This window comes from Anneissia japonica, unplaced genomic scaffold, assembly GCF_011630105.1.
Source record: "Anneissia japonica isolate Jap-2015-1 unplaced genomic scaffold, ASM1163010v1 scaffold585_len4108843_cov191, whole genome shotgun sequence".
Taxonomy (NCBI): Eukaryota; Metazoa; Echinodermata; class Crinoidea; order Comatulida; family Comatulidae; genus Anneissia; species Anneissia japonica.
Window position 1 is genome coordinate 490,935 of NW_022716829.1, and position 17,704 is coordinate 508,638.

At 35.9% G+C, this 17,704-nt stretch overlaps 2 protein-coding genes across 2 annotated transcripts in view; one reads left to right on the forward strand and one right to left on the reverse strand.

Moving 5' to 3' along the window:
• Positions 1–3,080: 3,080 nt before the first annotated feature.
• On the reverse strand, positions 3,081–5,743 carry LOC117109940 (patched domain-containing protein 3-like). Its single transcript, XM_033252440.1, has 2 exons — positions 5,209–5,743; positions 3,081–4,985 (listed from the first exon to the last, which is right to left on the reverse strand). The coding sequence occupies exons 1-2, from the start codon at positions 5,720–5,722 to the stop codon at positions 3,211–3,213; spliced, it is 2,289 nt and encodes a 762-aa protein (XP_033108331.1). The 5' UTR covers positions 5,723–5,743; the 3' UTR covers positions 3,081–3,210.
• A 5,278-nt stretch (positions 5,744–11,021) lies between these two features.
• Positions 11,022–17,704, forward strand: part of LOC117109994 — a 12,738-nt gene continuing 6,055 nt past the window's right edge. Inside the window, exons 1-8 of the mRNA XM_033252527.1 lie at positions 11,022–11,416; positions 11,722–11,902; positions 12,793–12,907; positions 13,631–13,837; positions 14,043–14,238; positions 15,069–15,231; positions 15,771–15,994; positions 16,563–16,699. Coding sequence (XP_033108418.1) covers positions 11,278–11,416; positions 11,722–11,902; positions 12,793–12,907; positions 13,631–13,837; positions 14,043–14,238; positions 15,069–15,231; positions 15,771–15,994; positions 16,563–16,699 — 1,362 coding nt within the window. The 5' untranslated portion in view covers positions 11,022–11,277. The remainder of the gene's footprint in view (positions 11,417–11,721; positions 11,903–12,792; positions 12,908–13,630; positions 13,838–14,042; positions 14,239–15,068; positions 15,232–15,770; positions 15,995–16,562; positions 16,700–17,704) is intronic.

Genomic DNA, 17,704 nt, shown 5'->3' on the forward strand with positions numbered 1-17,704 from the left:
CACATTACATGTATAAGCAGCTGCATCAGCAATAGTACAATAATAGTAATGCGAGTGAAGCATGTGTGTGTTTAGTTGCAGTTGCTTCAATTGGTTTTTTGAACCAATTTGAAGATGGTTTGCCCTTCATCAAGTGGCACAGCAGGAATAATAGTATAACCGTGTGCTGTGAAAGCGTTGATATTATGAATAGTGGGCGTGAATATGAGTAATATATATCAACAATCTAAAAAACAATGGCTATCAAAAAATACAAATTAAATATTAAATAGTAAAATACAATGGGAAAGATTTGATGTCAAGCCTGGTTGCCTTAAAATCGCTACACTGTCGCTACAGTGTTTTCAGTGCAATCCTTGTACTGGGTAGTCCCCGGCGACGCAATCGGGAAGGCTCCCCTATTCAACCGACTAATCAGCATCACCGAAAGCTGCCGGCGATAGCGTGTAGCGATTGTATGGAAACCAAGCTTAAATACTGTAATGCGAAACAAAGCAGAAACAGGATCAATATCAGAATAAGTAAATGAAAGTATCAGGAAAAAATATGTGCCTACTTAAGAATATTAAACAAATCAAAGCATAAACAAATTTATAATGAAAAGTATATAGTTATTGTTTAAAACAAGTAAGGACTAATCTAACAATTATATATTTTTCCAGCGCATTCAAACGCTTTCGCCGACTCCTTTAGGCGACGCTGATTTGTCGGTCGAATGGGATTAAAATTGTTATCAGTGTTTTTTTCTTTCTCAATGTTAATATATAAACTGTCTAGAATACTGATCATTATATGCTATGTTGGTATTCCTCATGGATGCGTCATCTCTCTCTCGCTCTCTCTTGCAATAGAAAAATACTAGTCGGTGTCAGTTCGAGTTTCATCTTTGAATGATGACAATTGACAGGTGTAGAAAAATAATACTTTGTAAATTTGTGCGAAAAAAAAACCAATCGGAAACATAACACACAGTAAGTACAATGCAAACTCCAATCAATGAAATACACGTGCTTGGATTCAATATTTCGATTCTTCTCAATAGAGCCTTCATACTTTTTTCCAGCGCCGCATTCTTGCCAATAAATAGACGTTTCAAAAACATACCAAGGTGTTTGTTCATGTTATGTAGATGACCACACAATAATTCTATTAAATCGCAGCACAATGACATGCGTTTTGGTGCTAAATATTAATCCCCAGAAGTTAACATAAGACAGTAGACCCATAACCAATAAAATATTCTATGACTTTGATCAAGGACTTAATATAAGTCCTTAGTTTGATAGATCAAATATAATTACTGTTTGTTATAAGGAATATATTATAGTAACTCTTTAGAAAAAGGGAGAAAACTATTGTATAAGTATTCCGACAATAACACAGTGCTAACCCGATATTTCTTAGGAAGTGATATTCATTAGAATTACAATGATAATCTAATGAGTTAAACATTCGATATGCCTGGTATAATATTACGAATCGTGAGAGGATCATCCGATCAAGCGTCTGTTTACGCTGGTTATGAAACTATGGAAACAAAATGTGATTTTCAGGAAATGCGTGGTACAGTATGTTATTTAAGCTCATTAAATGACGTCAGTGGAGAAAACAAAATAACTTGTAAAAGTACGAAAGTGTACTCTCATACTTTACTGAATAACGTGTCTATCAATCAAATAGCCTACGTATCGGTACTTGTTAATCAACTTGGAATCCAAATTTGTTATTGAAAAACCATTCCCGTATTTATACGTCAGGAACATTAGCATTTACAGGACAACCAGACCTGCAGGTAGACCTCTTTGGGTCTCCAGGGCAACTTAAATACGTGGCGAAAGACAACTTTTTACTGGCTTGCTATAAATCAAGGACCAAATGGGTGTCATAGAATGGCTTTCTCATAGTTTATGAAATTTTGGGGATTCCCCTAAAGTCTTCTATTGACTCCAGTGGTCCAGGGCGCGGCTATCACATCAAAGTTCATTTCATTTGACAGGATGGTCCTTGCATCATTATTATTCTTTACAGTAGAACACTCTTAAAGGGACACCTTTGGCACAAAAATGTGTCCCCTTAATAGGGGTGTCCCATGAGCAGGGGTTGGCCGTAAAAAATTAAAAGATATACTTTCCCTTTTATCGTGGCTGAAAAAAAAAAATGTTTCCTTAATAGGGTTCCTCCTAGGGCAGGAGGGGTTCTACTGTATTTTAAAAATACCCGAAAATGTTTGGAGACATTATAATAAACTGGTGTGTGGCAGTGTTTGCTCACAATAACAGTCCAGAGATCTAGCAAATTTAACTGTTCTAAAAGCTTCTCAAACATGCCGCAGATCTACGTTCCGTACATTTCATTGGATTTTTAAAAGCTTAAATAGGCCTACATGACGTAACTCATATAATTAATGAAAATATGAACGTACAGTACTTTAATTGTTATAATACATTTACGTCTAGGCATGGGCTATGGTCCATGTTAAAGTCAGGCTCCGGAGGAAATAAAATTTTTGATATGCTGTAGAACTGATTTTTCTAAGACAGAAAAAAGTTGTTTGACGAAAAACTGGGTAACGGTGAATGAGATACAGATTTTTTAATATTTAAAAACTGGGGGGAAAAAGGGGCATAACTGCCCATTTTACACCTTATTCCCCCAGTTTTTAAATATTAAAAAATCTGTATCTCATTCACCGTTCCCCAGTTTTTCGTCTTTTTTCTGTCTTAGAAAAATCAGTTCTACAACATATCAATTTTTTTTCCCTCCGGAGCCTGAATTTAAAAAGTTCGAATACACCACGCATGTCAGTAGTACAGCGGAAACCAGGGGCGAATCCATGATGTCCCAAAGGTGTAGTCGATCGAGAGAAAATACTACCGTACCCTAGGGGGTCCGTGGGAATTTTTTGTTTTCTAGACGCCCGGAAATAAACTCTGAGGCGTTTTGGCCGACAATAATTTCTTTTTATTTCCCGCCTGAATGGACCAGTAGACCTACACCCTACTTTTCTCTTAAACGGTGCACACGAGCCAATTGTGTACACGTGGCCTACGGTTTAACGTCCTTATCTGAGAAGAAGTCAGTCGAGCACCGATGTTATCGTGAACACGTGGTGGAACTGTGCCGAAGTTGAAAAATGTCTCGTGGCGTATTCGTCGCAAGAAGAACAATTATTTATAAGTTACACCACAAATAATTATCATTTTAATATGTTCAATCCTTTTTAAACGTTGGATTGAGTTTACCGTCGTCAAGCGTAATTTTTGTTGTTGATTCTCCAGCATTTCCTACTACTAATAACTCATTCATTTCTCCTTTGGAATTCATTTCCATTGCATTTCTCTGAGACAAAGTTGGCGAAAGTCCATCTGTCCGTAACACATCTGCCCGTAAAGGTCTACAACTAATTGGTACAACCTGTGGGATAGCATCAGAACCGCTACACGGAGTCTGACTAAATAACATTAACAGGACAGGCAATATGAACAGGCCATGGGCCAACCCTAAAGTGATGACGAGAAAAATAGTCTTAAAAAAGGTGCGGAATATGTAAATGTCAGATGAAACCAGTACCATAATGCCGAGGATAGTGGAGCATGCGCCCTGTGCAATTGGCATACCAAGTGCATAAAAAGCTGCCCTAGCCCTGGCATCATTCGTTGAACCATCAGCAATGGAGAATGCGTATGCCATATGGGCGGAAAAATCTACACTGAAGCCGACGCAGAGTATGATGTTTATCATAGAGACCGAATCAAGCTTAACTCCCCAGAAAGACATCAGACCAACAACACCAACTTCAATTGAGGCGATAGACAGTGCCACCCATATGGCACAAATTGGCTTTGGTATTAGAAGCAAAGACACCAGGAGCATAGATCCTAGAGCTATACACAGGTTTTGTACAGTGTTTGGCAAAACTGCCTCGTATTGGTCGATAAATATGAACGATGGATGGAAGACAATTATATTCTCGTCGGCATCGTCTGCTAATTTTCGCATATTATTCATCATGGCGGCTTCTCTTGTAGAATTTGTTATATCACGCGTTAGAACATAAAATCGCGAGGTTTTAATCGAGTTAGCCTCTGCGTTGAAGATTATATCTAGTGAATATTGTTTGTAAATGTCAAATTGTAAGAATTCTTCAGTAAGAATTCTAAAGAAGTCCTCTTTCGATGGATCATTATTCCCGACTACGTCAAGGTAGTCGAGATAATCCCGAAGCCACCATGTTGTGAATGTATCTCCATGTGTGAATTGAGAACCTTCAAATCGTGCAACGATATCATCGAGCTCCTCTTGTACAGCGGGTTTCCAATATTCATGTTCATCGTTGAAAACAACAGCAACAGCCGGACCATACCTCTTAAAAAATTGAGTTTCGTAGTCATAAAATGGGACAACGTACGATTTGTCAGATGCAATGTTCCTTAGCTCTAAACCCTCTTGAAGACGTGTCACACCAAGTATGGATATTCCTAGATACACAATATAAACTACGATTGTCAGTATTTTCACAATAGGATGGCAAACAAATGGAGCAAAATAATCTCGAAAAAACAGCATCAGAGCATGCGAAGAATCCTGTAATTGATACTCAGGGTGGTTATGTGATGGACCACCAGCGCAGAATATCTTGTAGGTTAGGCTTGGCGCTTCGTCAAGTGGCCGAACTACATTGCAACTTACACAGTGTCGATTCTTGTCTTCTCGACGACCCGTCAGTACCATAGCTGCGGCGAAAAACGTGACCTGATAGAAATAATCAAAGAGAACTGCAACTCCTGTGAAAATACAGAAAATCTGAACAGAGGGAAAGTAAGTTATTGTTCCTATGCCAAAAGCGAGGGCATCAGTGAGAGATGTTATTGTTATAGACAATGCAGCTTCGCTGAGAGTTTCGGCCATTCGATCTTCGACAGTGGAACAAACGTTAGTTCTACGCCAAGCACATATCATTATGAACATGTCGTCAACGCCGATACCTAATGAAATAACAAAAATATACTTTATCTTAAACGCATTGTTAATCGCAGAAAATGTGAACCTTTCATTAGGCCTAGCAATATAAATTCAATGGGTTGTGCATTTATTGGAATGTGCAATGCGTTGTTTACATTACCAAAGTGCAATACAAAGTGTAAATTTATTTCTGTGCATTGCTACAGACCCATACATACAATAATTGATAGGAAAAAAAAAACTTACTGAGAATCAAAATAGGTGTGCTTGCAACAATGTCAATGAAAGGAACACCACAAAAGCCTAGGATACCAAACGTACTGAGGATAGCAAATCCAGCGGACAACACTCCAAGACACGCTAGCCATGGTTTATTCTGGACCCAGTCCAATTTAGTACAAGACCAGATAGAAAAGGTTATAATCAATGTAAAAGCGATGGTAAACGTACCAAACACCTCCCCACTAGCTTTATTCAATTCCTGCTGCAGTGACTGTGACGTGTAACGTGTTACTTCAACAGTATCTGAATGAAAGTTTTCCAACAACTTCACAAACTCATCCTCCCAAATTGCGGACAAGCCGTCGGTATCAATATCATCCTTAAGGTTGTACTCAAGTTTGATAGCCGCAGCACCTATGATAATGCTCGTGTTGCTTTCAAGAATCTCTCCCCCAATTCCAGAGCCTAAAAAGTAAACTCGATTTTGTTCTGTAGAAGCCCAGTATGGGTACGTGACTGGGTTTTGGTTTTCATTCATATTACTGTTAATTCCACTGAAATTAAACACATTGAGCACATCATTCGCAATTCTGATTGGGGCCCTCCCCCCCCCCTGCTGGCGCCGCCCCTGTTTGAGCCATAAACTTAATATCAAACCAGAAATTTTCCTCTCAACATCAAAATGGACATTGGATTGTTACAGGCCTAGTGTATATGTTTCTGTACTTCGTTAATACAAACTTCTTCATTTTCACCACATGGGGGTTTCTTATTTAGCGTATTATATTATAGCCTGCACCCTGATTTTAAGTTGTTACTCTATTTATGCTAGGCCTATTCTATCTTGTACATCCAATAGAAAGCTCAAAATAAATAAACAACATGTACAACTTGTTGTTTTAATAACGTTTCTGTTATTTCATATCATAATGAATTGCTTTTACATTGCAAATTATTGTTATAAAATTAGTAATAATACAACTGTAACTCATCTTCGGCCAATTAAAATATAATTACAAATAATCTATGTCATCATTGTACGAAACCATACCAAAAACCCCTATTAAGGCGACAATTTCACATTTTTTGGTCAGTGTCCCCTGAATAGTACCCCTATAAAAGGGACATTTTTTGGGTGCCCTTAGGGGTTGTACTGTATTTTCGATCACCAACGAACTTTAATTAACTTCGCATATCCTCTTTCTTTCTGGAAGTCAAGGAAATTGGTACATTGTTCTTCCTTTCAGACAATGTCCAAATCAAATATAAATACAAAACAAATGAGAATAAAATAGAAAATAGAAATACATAATCTACTTTGTTGGATCGATTATAGCAACTAACAGAACGTTATTTAAGAATATTATAGCATCAATCATCTATTCCAATCTTCCTATCCAGTGTTAGTTTGTGACTGGCCATTGTTCATTGGTTTAAGTCATAATGATATGGCCTACCAAATTTTTACTACCCAAGAATCAGTGACAGACCCTATATAGGGTCTGTGGCAGAATCAAGTAAAAGTTATATACTCGTTTTTGTTTTTTTTATTAATTACGAATTTAACACGATTTTCTGATTTTTTAGTAGGTCTCTGTTTTCATATAGCTGGGTCTCTGTTTTCGAGTAACAGAGACCCGAGGTGGGTATACGGTTTTCGAGATACCTCTTGGTTGAGACACCCGTATTTTCAATATCATGATATGCAATTGATGCAACTACTGTATGATCAAAGCAATACGGTAGACTATAAATATCATTTCGCAAACAATGTACTTGAATATAACATGCCTGGAATTCTTTTCTGCACCGTCGGGGTCACCACCATAAATCAAAGCCGTTGGATTCTAGTACAGTAGTAGAATAGCCTTAAAGCTATCAAATTAGAACGAAGGCCTATTACCCACCCGTACATTTGTTTTATATGACCTATAATGTTAATAGTAGTAATATGTAAGGTTTGCAGTTTTGTTGGTTTGGCAAACATGACGAAATAATGCCAGGTCTTCATGAAGAAAACTAAATGGTCTTCCGAGGAAGATGCAACTATGTACTGAGCGGCCCATCATGTCACCATGGATATACGTCCCTGGTACAGTAGTGTTAAGCATGGAGGAAATATAATATATAATAGTATGATATATTTCCTCCATGTGTTAAGTGTAGCATTTATGTTTTCCAATACCCCTCAAATCAAGCAGCAATCACTGTAAATGTGTCTATATTACAGGACTTATGCAATTGAGTTGATTTTGTCTGCAGAATAATTCCTAATGCTGTGAGAGGATTTGAACACTGCTGCAGCTAGCCGTACGTATTTTTCCAAAGTAAGAATACTCTGGTAACTGACATTCAGAAGCAATGATGAAGATTCTAGGCAAAGAAAATCACGTTTCTAAAGTTGATTGTTGTATTCTGTGAAGAAAAGTGGATAAGGATGCGTGCCCTTCTAAAAATAGATTTTTAATTGTCACCAAAAATTCTCATTACATTTGGCCTCATACGTGACAAAGACACTCAGCTTAGTGGTAACGGTGACAGCTTAGATTTCTGTAGGATTTATTCGTCGTTTGCTATGCCTCGTGGAAAAAAAAAACAATCAATGAAGAAGTAATTAAAGTAGTGTAAAAAATGTGGCTTTACTACACAATTCTTAGACGTTTGTAAGCCTAGCTTATGTCACGTTGAAATAATTTAAGGGCCTGTGCTGCACTTTTTTCTTGAATAAAGAAAACATGCACCTGATGATAAAATACTACCAAATTAGGCATTCCTTACAATATCACGTCGAATTGTTTTCCTTTAGCTTGACGTCGCCTAATTAAGTGAAATGTACACCGACATTTTACAGAATAGGACGCTATACTATAGCATTAGCAACATTCGAAAACAAAAGTTTGTTAAAAACAGCCGCGTTCAGTTTACAACCAGCAAATAAAAACTAAATTTCAATTTTTTTTTTTTTTTTTTTTTTTTTATTTAATAAATCAAACTATACAATAAAATCGAGACTTACTGTTACTGTACACCGACTATTGTATGTTCAGTTGATGGTTTCTCACAAAGAACCGTTTACCTGGCAGGTATCAGTTCAGTTACAGTGATGGTTTTGCTGATGCATTTGACAGCAGATAACACCAAACGTAATTCACAAAAGTAGTGTTTTGAATTGACTGTACTGTAAAAAAACCCCACAAATTACGCGTTATATAGCAGTGTTATAACTTTAAAGATGCTGCTCAAACCAGGGAGATGTCCCTCCTCGGACCGACTGCAAATGCATCATCTCAACTCAACTCAACTCACTTGACTTACTGGTAGGTCGAATTACAGGGAGGATGAACTGGCAATGAGCAGTTTGTTGACCTCGTGGAGGAGCTACCGTCGCAACTGTTGGATATGGTGGCAGCAAATCAACTTTTTAGTACTGCTGACTGTACGGTATAATATTATTAATCAAAAAATGATTATTACCCTCAACCACATGTTTATGGTATTGAAAAAAATATATATTTTTGGAAAAAAAAACAAAAACAAAAACAAAATGGGGGAAAATGTTTTTGAATTTTTTTTCATATTAGTAGTTATTAGATATTGTTTGTATTATCTCGATCATGTATTTTACTTTGAAAATCAATGCTCCAACAAACATGAACCCAAAGGTGATATCTGGCTTTAGAAAAATAAATAAATAAATAAAAAACCTCCCTCCCCCATCACTTTTCTAGCCTAGATAGGTTGATCAACTAATTAAAGAAAAAAATTATAGGGCCTTATCAAGATATTTATGTAAATTTTATTTTAACTATCTGCATTTCATTTGATATATTGACTTGATTTTTCAAAATAATTTTTGGGTTTTTGTCAACTATAAATACAACTCGTGTCGTGCTTCTAAGGCTTTTACGTTGTCATTCATAAAACATATTTTAAACAAATAACGTCAACACATCGTGATTTATTGGTTTACATTTGAACAGTATATACAGATTGGCAAATTTGTACATTTATAAATCATGTGGGGCCTAGAGTTATACTGCAATGATAGGCGTATCCACAATTTTAATTGCTTCCTTATACGTTCAGTTTAGGCCTTGTTCCATTCGAATCTGTCCAGATTGTCGAAACCCAGTTTGTCGAATGCTAATCAAAATCGTGAATCAGAATGTTTATGTTCAATATGCATGATTCGAGGCTCAGAACAGGACTTCCATCTTACTTTTTCGTAGGCCTTAAAAAAATAGTAACAGAATTGTTTTTTTCGAACGAGCAATCAATAGGTGTAGGCCTACAGTGACAAATAATTTTCTAATAAGTATGTGCCCTGAAATATTGCCAATCCATTTTGCCGAAACCCAGTTTGCCGAATGCCAGTTTGCCGACTCACATGAATCCCATTTTTCCGAACCCCAGTTTGCCGAAAGTCAATAAAAAGCAGTGAAACATTAACAACCACAGCATAAAATTCACAATTCAACACTCTCTTCAATCATTGCATCTATACGAAGTGGCGATTGAGAATTTAGAACAGGGGTGGCGGGAGGGCCGGGGGAGGGCTGCTTTCCCCCTCCCCCGTCGGGGAGAAAAAGCACAATTCGTCGGGGAGAAAAAAAAATTATATGTATTTTCTACATATTAGTAGACGCTAAAATCGATTAAATAAGCCTTTGAGCCGCCTAAATTGTCAAAATTTTCAGGGGCTTCGCCTGTGGACCACTTTTAAACTTTTTAATCGAAGATCGACCACGCCCACTTTGCTTCCATCAGGGAAATTTAATAAGTGTATTTAATAAGTATATTTAAATAATAATATGTCTATAACTCTGTAAGTACAGTATTGTCATGATTATATCATTATTGTCATCTTATCGTTATTGTCATTATTAGTTGACTTGGGGCCGAGTTGACTTGGTGCAGAGTAGACATGGGGCCGAATTGACTGGGGCCGAGTTGGCTTGGGGCCGAGTTTTCTCGAATTCCCAAGCTTACATAGCGGATATATTTCCACGCAGCCTTTACTATACAGTCGCCCACCTAAAACGTAGCCGAAGCATTTACAAATAAATGGTGACTGCTCCAGTGATTTACATTTTGCAGTGACAAAGGCTTAAATTATCTGACACATTGCACCCAGCATATTTCTACATGGTAATTTTAAACAATTTCAACAAAAACGTTAAAATTATCTATACATGTTTTACATGACAACATTTTGTGAGTTGTGCACATATTATGGGCTTGATAATGCTGCGACAATGTCCACAATATATGCATTCACTTCACTTTAGATTATCACCCCTCTACAACTCTGGTGCCCTTTGGCAATGCAAGTTGATGCATGCAGAAGGTTGGTTGATTAATTGATTGAATTTATTCAATGCTCAACATGCACAAACAATATAAATATGGTTTGAGAACAAGAAAAGTGAAAATTAATGAGCATCAGGAACACCCATTAGGCCGGAGTCTAGCCCATTTCCAATGGGGTCCAAGAATGCACATTTTAAAAATTACATTTAAAGTCATTAATATTTAAATTTTAAAATATCTTGGATTGCACATAATTAAAATACAAAACAAAGCTTTCATCAAGAACATTAAAGAATGTAAAAAATTTAAAAACTGCACCCAGAGAATGTGAATTTAAAGTATTAAGTGTTACAGTATTCAAGGCACAAAGTCTACCACTGTATAGGAACAGATTGTTCATTTGTTTATCCCAATAGCCAGTTTCCATGCACATTACTTGTAATTTGATAAATATTGGTTATTGGTAATATTTGGGCATTTGTAAAGTAATTTGGTATATACAGTACAGATCAAAACTTGGTGATTTGTGAATCATTATTTTGCAAATCCCAATGTTTTTATGAAGAATTCTTAGCTGATGCTGAAGGAAAAAATTGAAATCCAAAATATTCCTTCACTTTCCTTTTTATAGGAAGTGACTCAGCTGACTTAAGAGGGTAATGTACTACAAGGTCTTGCATTTCCTTATGATTACCAAACAAAGGTTGCATTCTTTTTTTAACAATAAGACATTATTGGATCAACTTTTAGGAAAATAAATTTGAGGAGAGATTTAGCTTCAAAATGGTGGGCCTGATTGTTGCAGATGTGATCCCGGTGGTAACTCAGTTAGGGACCTGTGATATTGAGCTCTGTTTCGGCGACATTGCTAAACTTCCTGTAGAAGAAAAAGTTGATGTTGTGGTTGTTTCTGCCTTTAGAGGTGAGTTTTGTCTTCACATTCCTTTATTTCACATGATATGATCTCACAAAGCAAGCTTGTCATGTTAATATATTAATACTTAGTATTTGCATCAGGTTTGTACTTGTTATATCATCTTGTGATTATGAAAAGAAAGGTTAATAAAATATTGATTATTAGCCAAAAAATGTAAATGGTTTATTTACTTTTGGAATTTAATCTAAGAAAATGATAATCTTAATGATAGAGCCATGAAGATTATTTTAGTAAATAATGTCACTCTATCTGATGTTAAAACTTTGTATTGTTGGGGATTTATCAAACAGGAAATTATAGGGCAACACCAACATCATTGATTGGGGCCTTGAAACGAAGTCTAGATCTTGGAGTTGGGAAGCTTTCTCTAAACAAAGAAGAAGATCTACGTGAGATACACCACTGCTGGTGGACTCCTGTGCTGCCTAAACACCTGCCATTCAAACGACTCATGTGTTTTGAAGCTAAGCAGTAAGTTCAATTACATACTATTTTTATGTGTAGTTTGTTGCATATATATAATATTCTAATTTTAAGGAGTTCACATTCATACCTGTTGAAAGTTAAACATCCTGAGCTCCTCACTCACTGAATGGCTGCAATGCCAGAAAATATTACGGTACAGTATTTTAAAATTTAATGGTAACATATGACGGCCTTGATTAATTCTTCACAAAACAATCCTGTCTAAGATTGACACCTGTGTAGAACCAATCTAGAACCCTCTTTAAGGATACACTCTTTGGGCTGCTCAGTACCAATACTTTTAATTTGGAACTTAAATTTGAGAACCTTTTGTGCAAAGTGAGACATTGTCAAACACATTGATAAGAAGAGTTAAAGTAATCCACTTCTAAGATAGGTACCTCTGATCTAATCATTCTGGATGACAAAACCACTACATTAAGACAGATTTGTACATTGTAGTTCAGACTTCACAATAAACAAAGTGTCTTTAAACTGCATGTTAATTATGATATAGGTTGATAGCTGGTTTTCAAAATATAATTGTTGTCAAGGTGTGTATAAACCAACGTTTATGAAGTTACTGAAAATTATTGCCAGTCTTTATGACCATATTGATGGAGAAGTGTTTGGCATAGATGTTGTGGCTAAAATGTTTTACTAAGATGTTTCCTAATTGTTTGGTGCAATTGTTACCAAGGTGTATGTAACACAAGCATTGCTGGAAAATAGAAAGCAGATCTTCTTTATAAAGACTACAATAGTTACAAAATTGTATAGGCAACTCAGATTTCTTTTGGAAAATGAATTATTGCGAAGTCAAAGATGTGAATTAAAATTAAAGTTTACAGCACTTTCCTATCCATTCTTATACATTCATACTTGTATTCTTCTAGTGTAGGTTTTTCTAGGCCTCAAGAACTTGTTGGAGATGTGTTTCGTTGTCTGATTCCAATTCTGAACAATCAAGATGGTTCCGTCATTACACCTCTACTTAACACAGGGGACCAGGTAAGACGGAATAGAGTATTGGGAAAATAGTTTCCACACAACGTGATAAAAAAGAACATATTATTTTGTTTGGTTTAAGATATACTGTGCTACCCAAAAATAAGAAAATCCTAACAAATTATAATGCAGATTATAGAAATAGTATTATTTAAATGCCTTTTAAATGATGGGGAAAATCTTATACAAAAATTGATACAAAGGTTCACAATTAATTTTAATATTTTTGAATTTCCAATTTAGAAATAATGTGGCATTAGAGATACCTAGTTTGTATTCTTCAAGATGTATATTAATAACTACCTAACTATTTAGTCTTATGAGAATCTTCAGAGAACAGCATAGTTAAGTCAGCTAAACTAGTACTAGCCACTGTGTGTGCACTGAACCGTGGAGATCCTTCTTTACTTTGTTCTATTCATCCGCTGCTCTCCTTGTGTTTCAACTTGACGGCTGGAATGCAAGTGTGAAAAAACTCTTTAGGAAGGGGCGTTTAATCTGTTGATCCTGTGTTCAATATGGCCCATGTGCACGTTAAAGAATACAGTACACTCTTCAGAAGAGTAGGGGTCCTCCTGGTGCACTTCCCAATTACCACCAGAAGGACCCCACCGGAAATAAGTCTTTAGACTTTTATAGGTTGTCCTTTGTGTTCACATCGAATAAATCCAATCCATTATTCAGTGGTAAATTCAGAACTAGAGTACCAACTTTGCATTTTGCTAGGGGTACAGTAAAAAGAAAATGATGAACGGAATGGTGGAAGCAGCAGTGAACTGGATGAAGGCTGGCCTACCATTGCGCAAGCTAAAGATTGTGCTGTATGCTGCAAATGTGGACGATAAACAGGCATTGCTAGAGAAAAACAAAGGAATATGTGAACTGTTTAAAGAGCTGAAGGAAACACATGGAATGAAAGAACTTGTACAAAAGGTATAATATTGCTTATACAGTGAAATTATTTTTCTTGTCTCCATTAATTGATGGCGTTGATGATAATGAAGATTGTAGTGGTGTAATCAGTAATGGCAATTTTATGTATTCATATTACACTGATTTTAATGAAAAGTATTTTTTTATGATTACACTACGTCTATACTCAAGTTTTTTTTTAATCTTTCTTTTATTCAATGCATAGAACATTCCTATCGAGTATGATGCATATATTTCATTTTCTAAAGAAGACGAAATGCTTGCAGCCACCATAAAACAAAACCTGGAGTTAGCTAAGCCAGATATTCGCATATTTGAAAATCAGCAGGAAATAAACAAGGAAGAGGTGTGGCAGGGGGACATGTATGAGGTTATGATACGATGTGCAAGAGTCATTACAGGTAAGCCCAGCTCAGTGGTTTATCTAGGAGTATTGATATGGGGTGATGTTGAGAGGTAGGGTTAATTTTGAGGGTGCAGTGATTAAAGGTACACTACAGTAGCTATTGAAATAAGGTTACTGACACAATGATGGGATTATAAATTACTTCAGTGCAACTTTTGGCTCAACAAATTGTCTTTGGGTGTGCTAAGTTATTCTGGAGGCCACTGGTCTAGTCTCCTAAAAATAAAAATGTAAAATTACTGGTGTTAAATATTCCATCTTAATAAGTTCTATGTTAGTTTTTAAAGTATTTTTTTGCACATAGATTCTTTGGTTGAAGTATTTATTGATGGTCTCTAAATAACAAATTAATGTTTAGTAGTGTTTATTCATCAGGTATTATTTGGTCAGATTAATGCAGTGATGTTAGATAAATGAAATTATTTGATCAAATATGTATCATTATCATGTAATGTCTTATTACAATTTTGTTCTGTGAGTCTGACAGATATCTGATACACAACAACTTGATATTCTTGAGTGCACAGGCCATACATTTGTATCATTTTGTATATATATAAAATCTTTGTATGTATCCAATACTTCGGGATTGGAACCAGAGCAATGCAGTATTCTCCAGAATTTTCTATGTGAAGCTAATGGCAGTGGTGGATTTTGGGGGGGGGGACATAATAATACATTTTCTTACCTCAGTCCCAACATGGTGGTATAGACCCTCCATCTGTAAGAAGTACCTCGATAGGTCCCTATATTTTAAATTCCTGTCAGCCACTGAATGGGGATTTTTTTTTCAATCAATGTGTATCTTTTTTTTTAATCTTCCAGTCCTTACTCCTCAGTACCTTAGAAGTGTTTCATGCATGGAGCAGTATAACATGGCATTGTGTTGCAACCGGACAGCAGAGCGTGATATTCTTGCCCCATTTTATGTTGAGCCTATTGAGGTTATGCCAACATACATGGGACTTGTTCAGTATGTGGATTGCCTGTAAGTCCAAGTTCATTCTCTTTAATGTTTGTGTTGGTTCTTGCAGTCATTGTATTCGAAAATAACATTTTCCAGTTTTTATAGGTTAGGAGGTCATGTACGCCATCGATTCTTTGTGCAGTATTGTATAAATGCGTATTACATGAATCATTCCTGTATTTACTATGCAAATTGTATTGCTTTTGAGGTAGAAAGTATTTGAGGTAATTGAGTGTAATTAAGAAATAAATATTAATTCCAATCAACCATCTTACATAAAAATTTGTGACATCCATTTTGGCTTTTGTGATTTTTTGTGAGATTATTAAACTTAAAAAGAATGTTCTTCACCCCACAGTAGTCACACTCTGTACCTATTTATAGTTAATTTGTGTATTGTTATGATTTTAAATGTTTTTATGACAATATAAGTGAATTCATAAAGCACAAATACTTGCCAGGGCCATGTAAACCAAAGGCAAGGTGAAAATAATGTAAAAGCAGAATAAAGATTGACAATGTGTCCTTTTTATTTTATTATTTATTTTGTATTTACAAAGAGTAAAAGATACTGATAAAATATATGCGGCCTGTAAACAACTCAGTTCAACACTTGATGTCAAAGTTCATGCTGAGGTGGCTTATGAACGTCCAAAGCTTGAGTATGATGTGTTTATCTCATACTGTCATCGTAATTCAAACAAAGCTGCCGAGGTGATGGAGACAGTTAAAGCTCTTGATCCCAATTTGAAGGTGTTTTTCGACACAGAAGAACTAAAAACAGGTAAGATAGAAAAGTAATAGTTGATCATTGCAGGCCTGTTGGCAGGTTTTTTGATTGGGGGAGGGGTGTTGGTGATCGAACAAGCTTTAAGCTGGGAGACGGCTAGCATTTTGAGGGCTTTGTTTAAGGGGATACTGAAACCCTTAGTTCGTGAAAATTCTATTTAAATTTCCATTAATTTAGGTGTTGTTAGGTACCTGAAGAAGTAAATTTTGATGTCTGTTACATCTGTAGGCCTACATTTTAACATTTTAACTTTTTGTTCATGTGGATCAATCTGCAATCACCAGAGCTGACAAATTTTGTATCACATTCATTAAAAATCAATGGTTAGTAGAGCTGGCAAATGAAATGCAATGATGCATAGCATTTGGCGATAATTAGGAACGATGAAAAGGTTTAAAAAGTAAACCTTTTGAAATTTGGGGGCTTGCATTGATTGTCATCTTTACAAGAAGAAGCATGCTAGATAGATGGCACATTATAACTGCCATATTATCATTCTCTTATCATAATTATTATGATTAGCTTTTCATCATCTTCTGATCATCATTATTTTTATTAACAGGAGCCACATGGCAGCAGATGTTGTACCATGCCATTGACGGCACCAAGTGCTTTGTTGCTGTGGTAACTAAAGACTACCTGAAATCGCCAGTTTGCCAAGAGGAGTTTAATCTCTCCTTAAGTAAACATTGTCAGCAGGTGAGAATTTTTTTTTTGGTTCCTTACAAGTAAGTCTTTGGAATTACTTGTGAAAATTTCAAGTCTGCATAGTGAGTGGTTTCGGAGATAGCACCGCCTGTCTTTAAGCACAAAACTTAAAAGCTTGTGATTTTCTGTGGTAAAACCAGTGTAACTGCTGTTTTGCCTCGGAATGGAATTTTGAAATTATTTTGAGCTGTTGATGGTGCTTTCATATCAGTAAGGTATATAATTGCCCCAGATGTGATAAATTCCAAAAATATGTTTCACTTGCGACATACTACACCTGACATGTTTCGGAGGTAAAACAACATATCTGTGAATATCGTTAATAACTTTGCAATAAACCAATGGCTGTAATTAAAATTTTACGTATAATCATATAGTCATGCAAAATTTCAGAAGGGTACAACAATTTATTGCCAAGTTGCAAACATGCAAACTTTAACTCTACATTTCTTGAAAAGTAAAAATTTCAAGTTACATTGTTTTGACACGGAACGGCCATACTTTATGTTTGCAGTCTTGTATGCAAGTCGCCTGCAGCTTTTCTTCATATCATCAGTAGACTGTCCTTATCTAGAACCATTAATTATAGAGTCTAGAACATTGTTATAAAGACAGTAAACTTTATTGTAGGCACTAGTACTAAACTAGAAATTGCAAATTGCAAGTGAAGTGCTGCGAAGTACAACTGCATAAAATGTTCTTCGAACAAAATTATTTATGCGAGTCAAGTGAAAATAATGAATAATAAAAATATAACAAATAATATGAGCACAACCCATTGTCTATATATTATTAGAACAGCGTTGGTACAATAGTGTTTTGCTGCAGTGACATCTCTGCTGGCGATGACTCGCTGCTGGCGAATCGATCTGCGTATGTGTATAAAATGGTATTTATTTCCGCATGCCAGTCTACAACAAGCGTCGCCTAAATGTAATAATTAGCACGTTGAAATAGGCTAGTAAATAAGTTTAACTGGGTTCGTAAATAATAGTG

What these genes read in the sequence shown, in the direction of transcription:
- LOC117109940 (XM_033252440.1), bottom strand. Translation starts at nt 5,722, where the DNA reads ATGAATGAAAACCAAAACCCAGTCACGTACCCATACTGGGCTTCTACA. An exon ending in CACACCTATTTTGATTCTCA is followed by an intron (nt 4,986 to 5,208) that starts GTAAGTTTTTTT and finishes TTATTTCATTAG; the next exon opens with GTATCGGCGTTGACGACATG.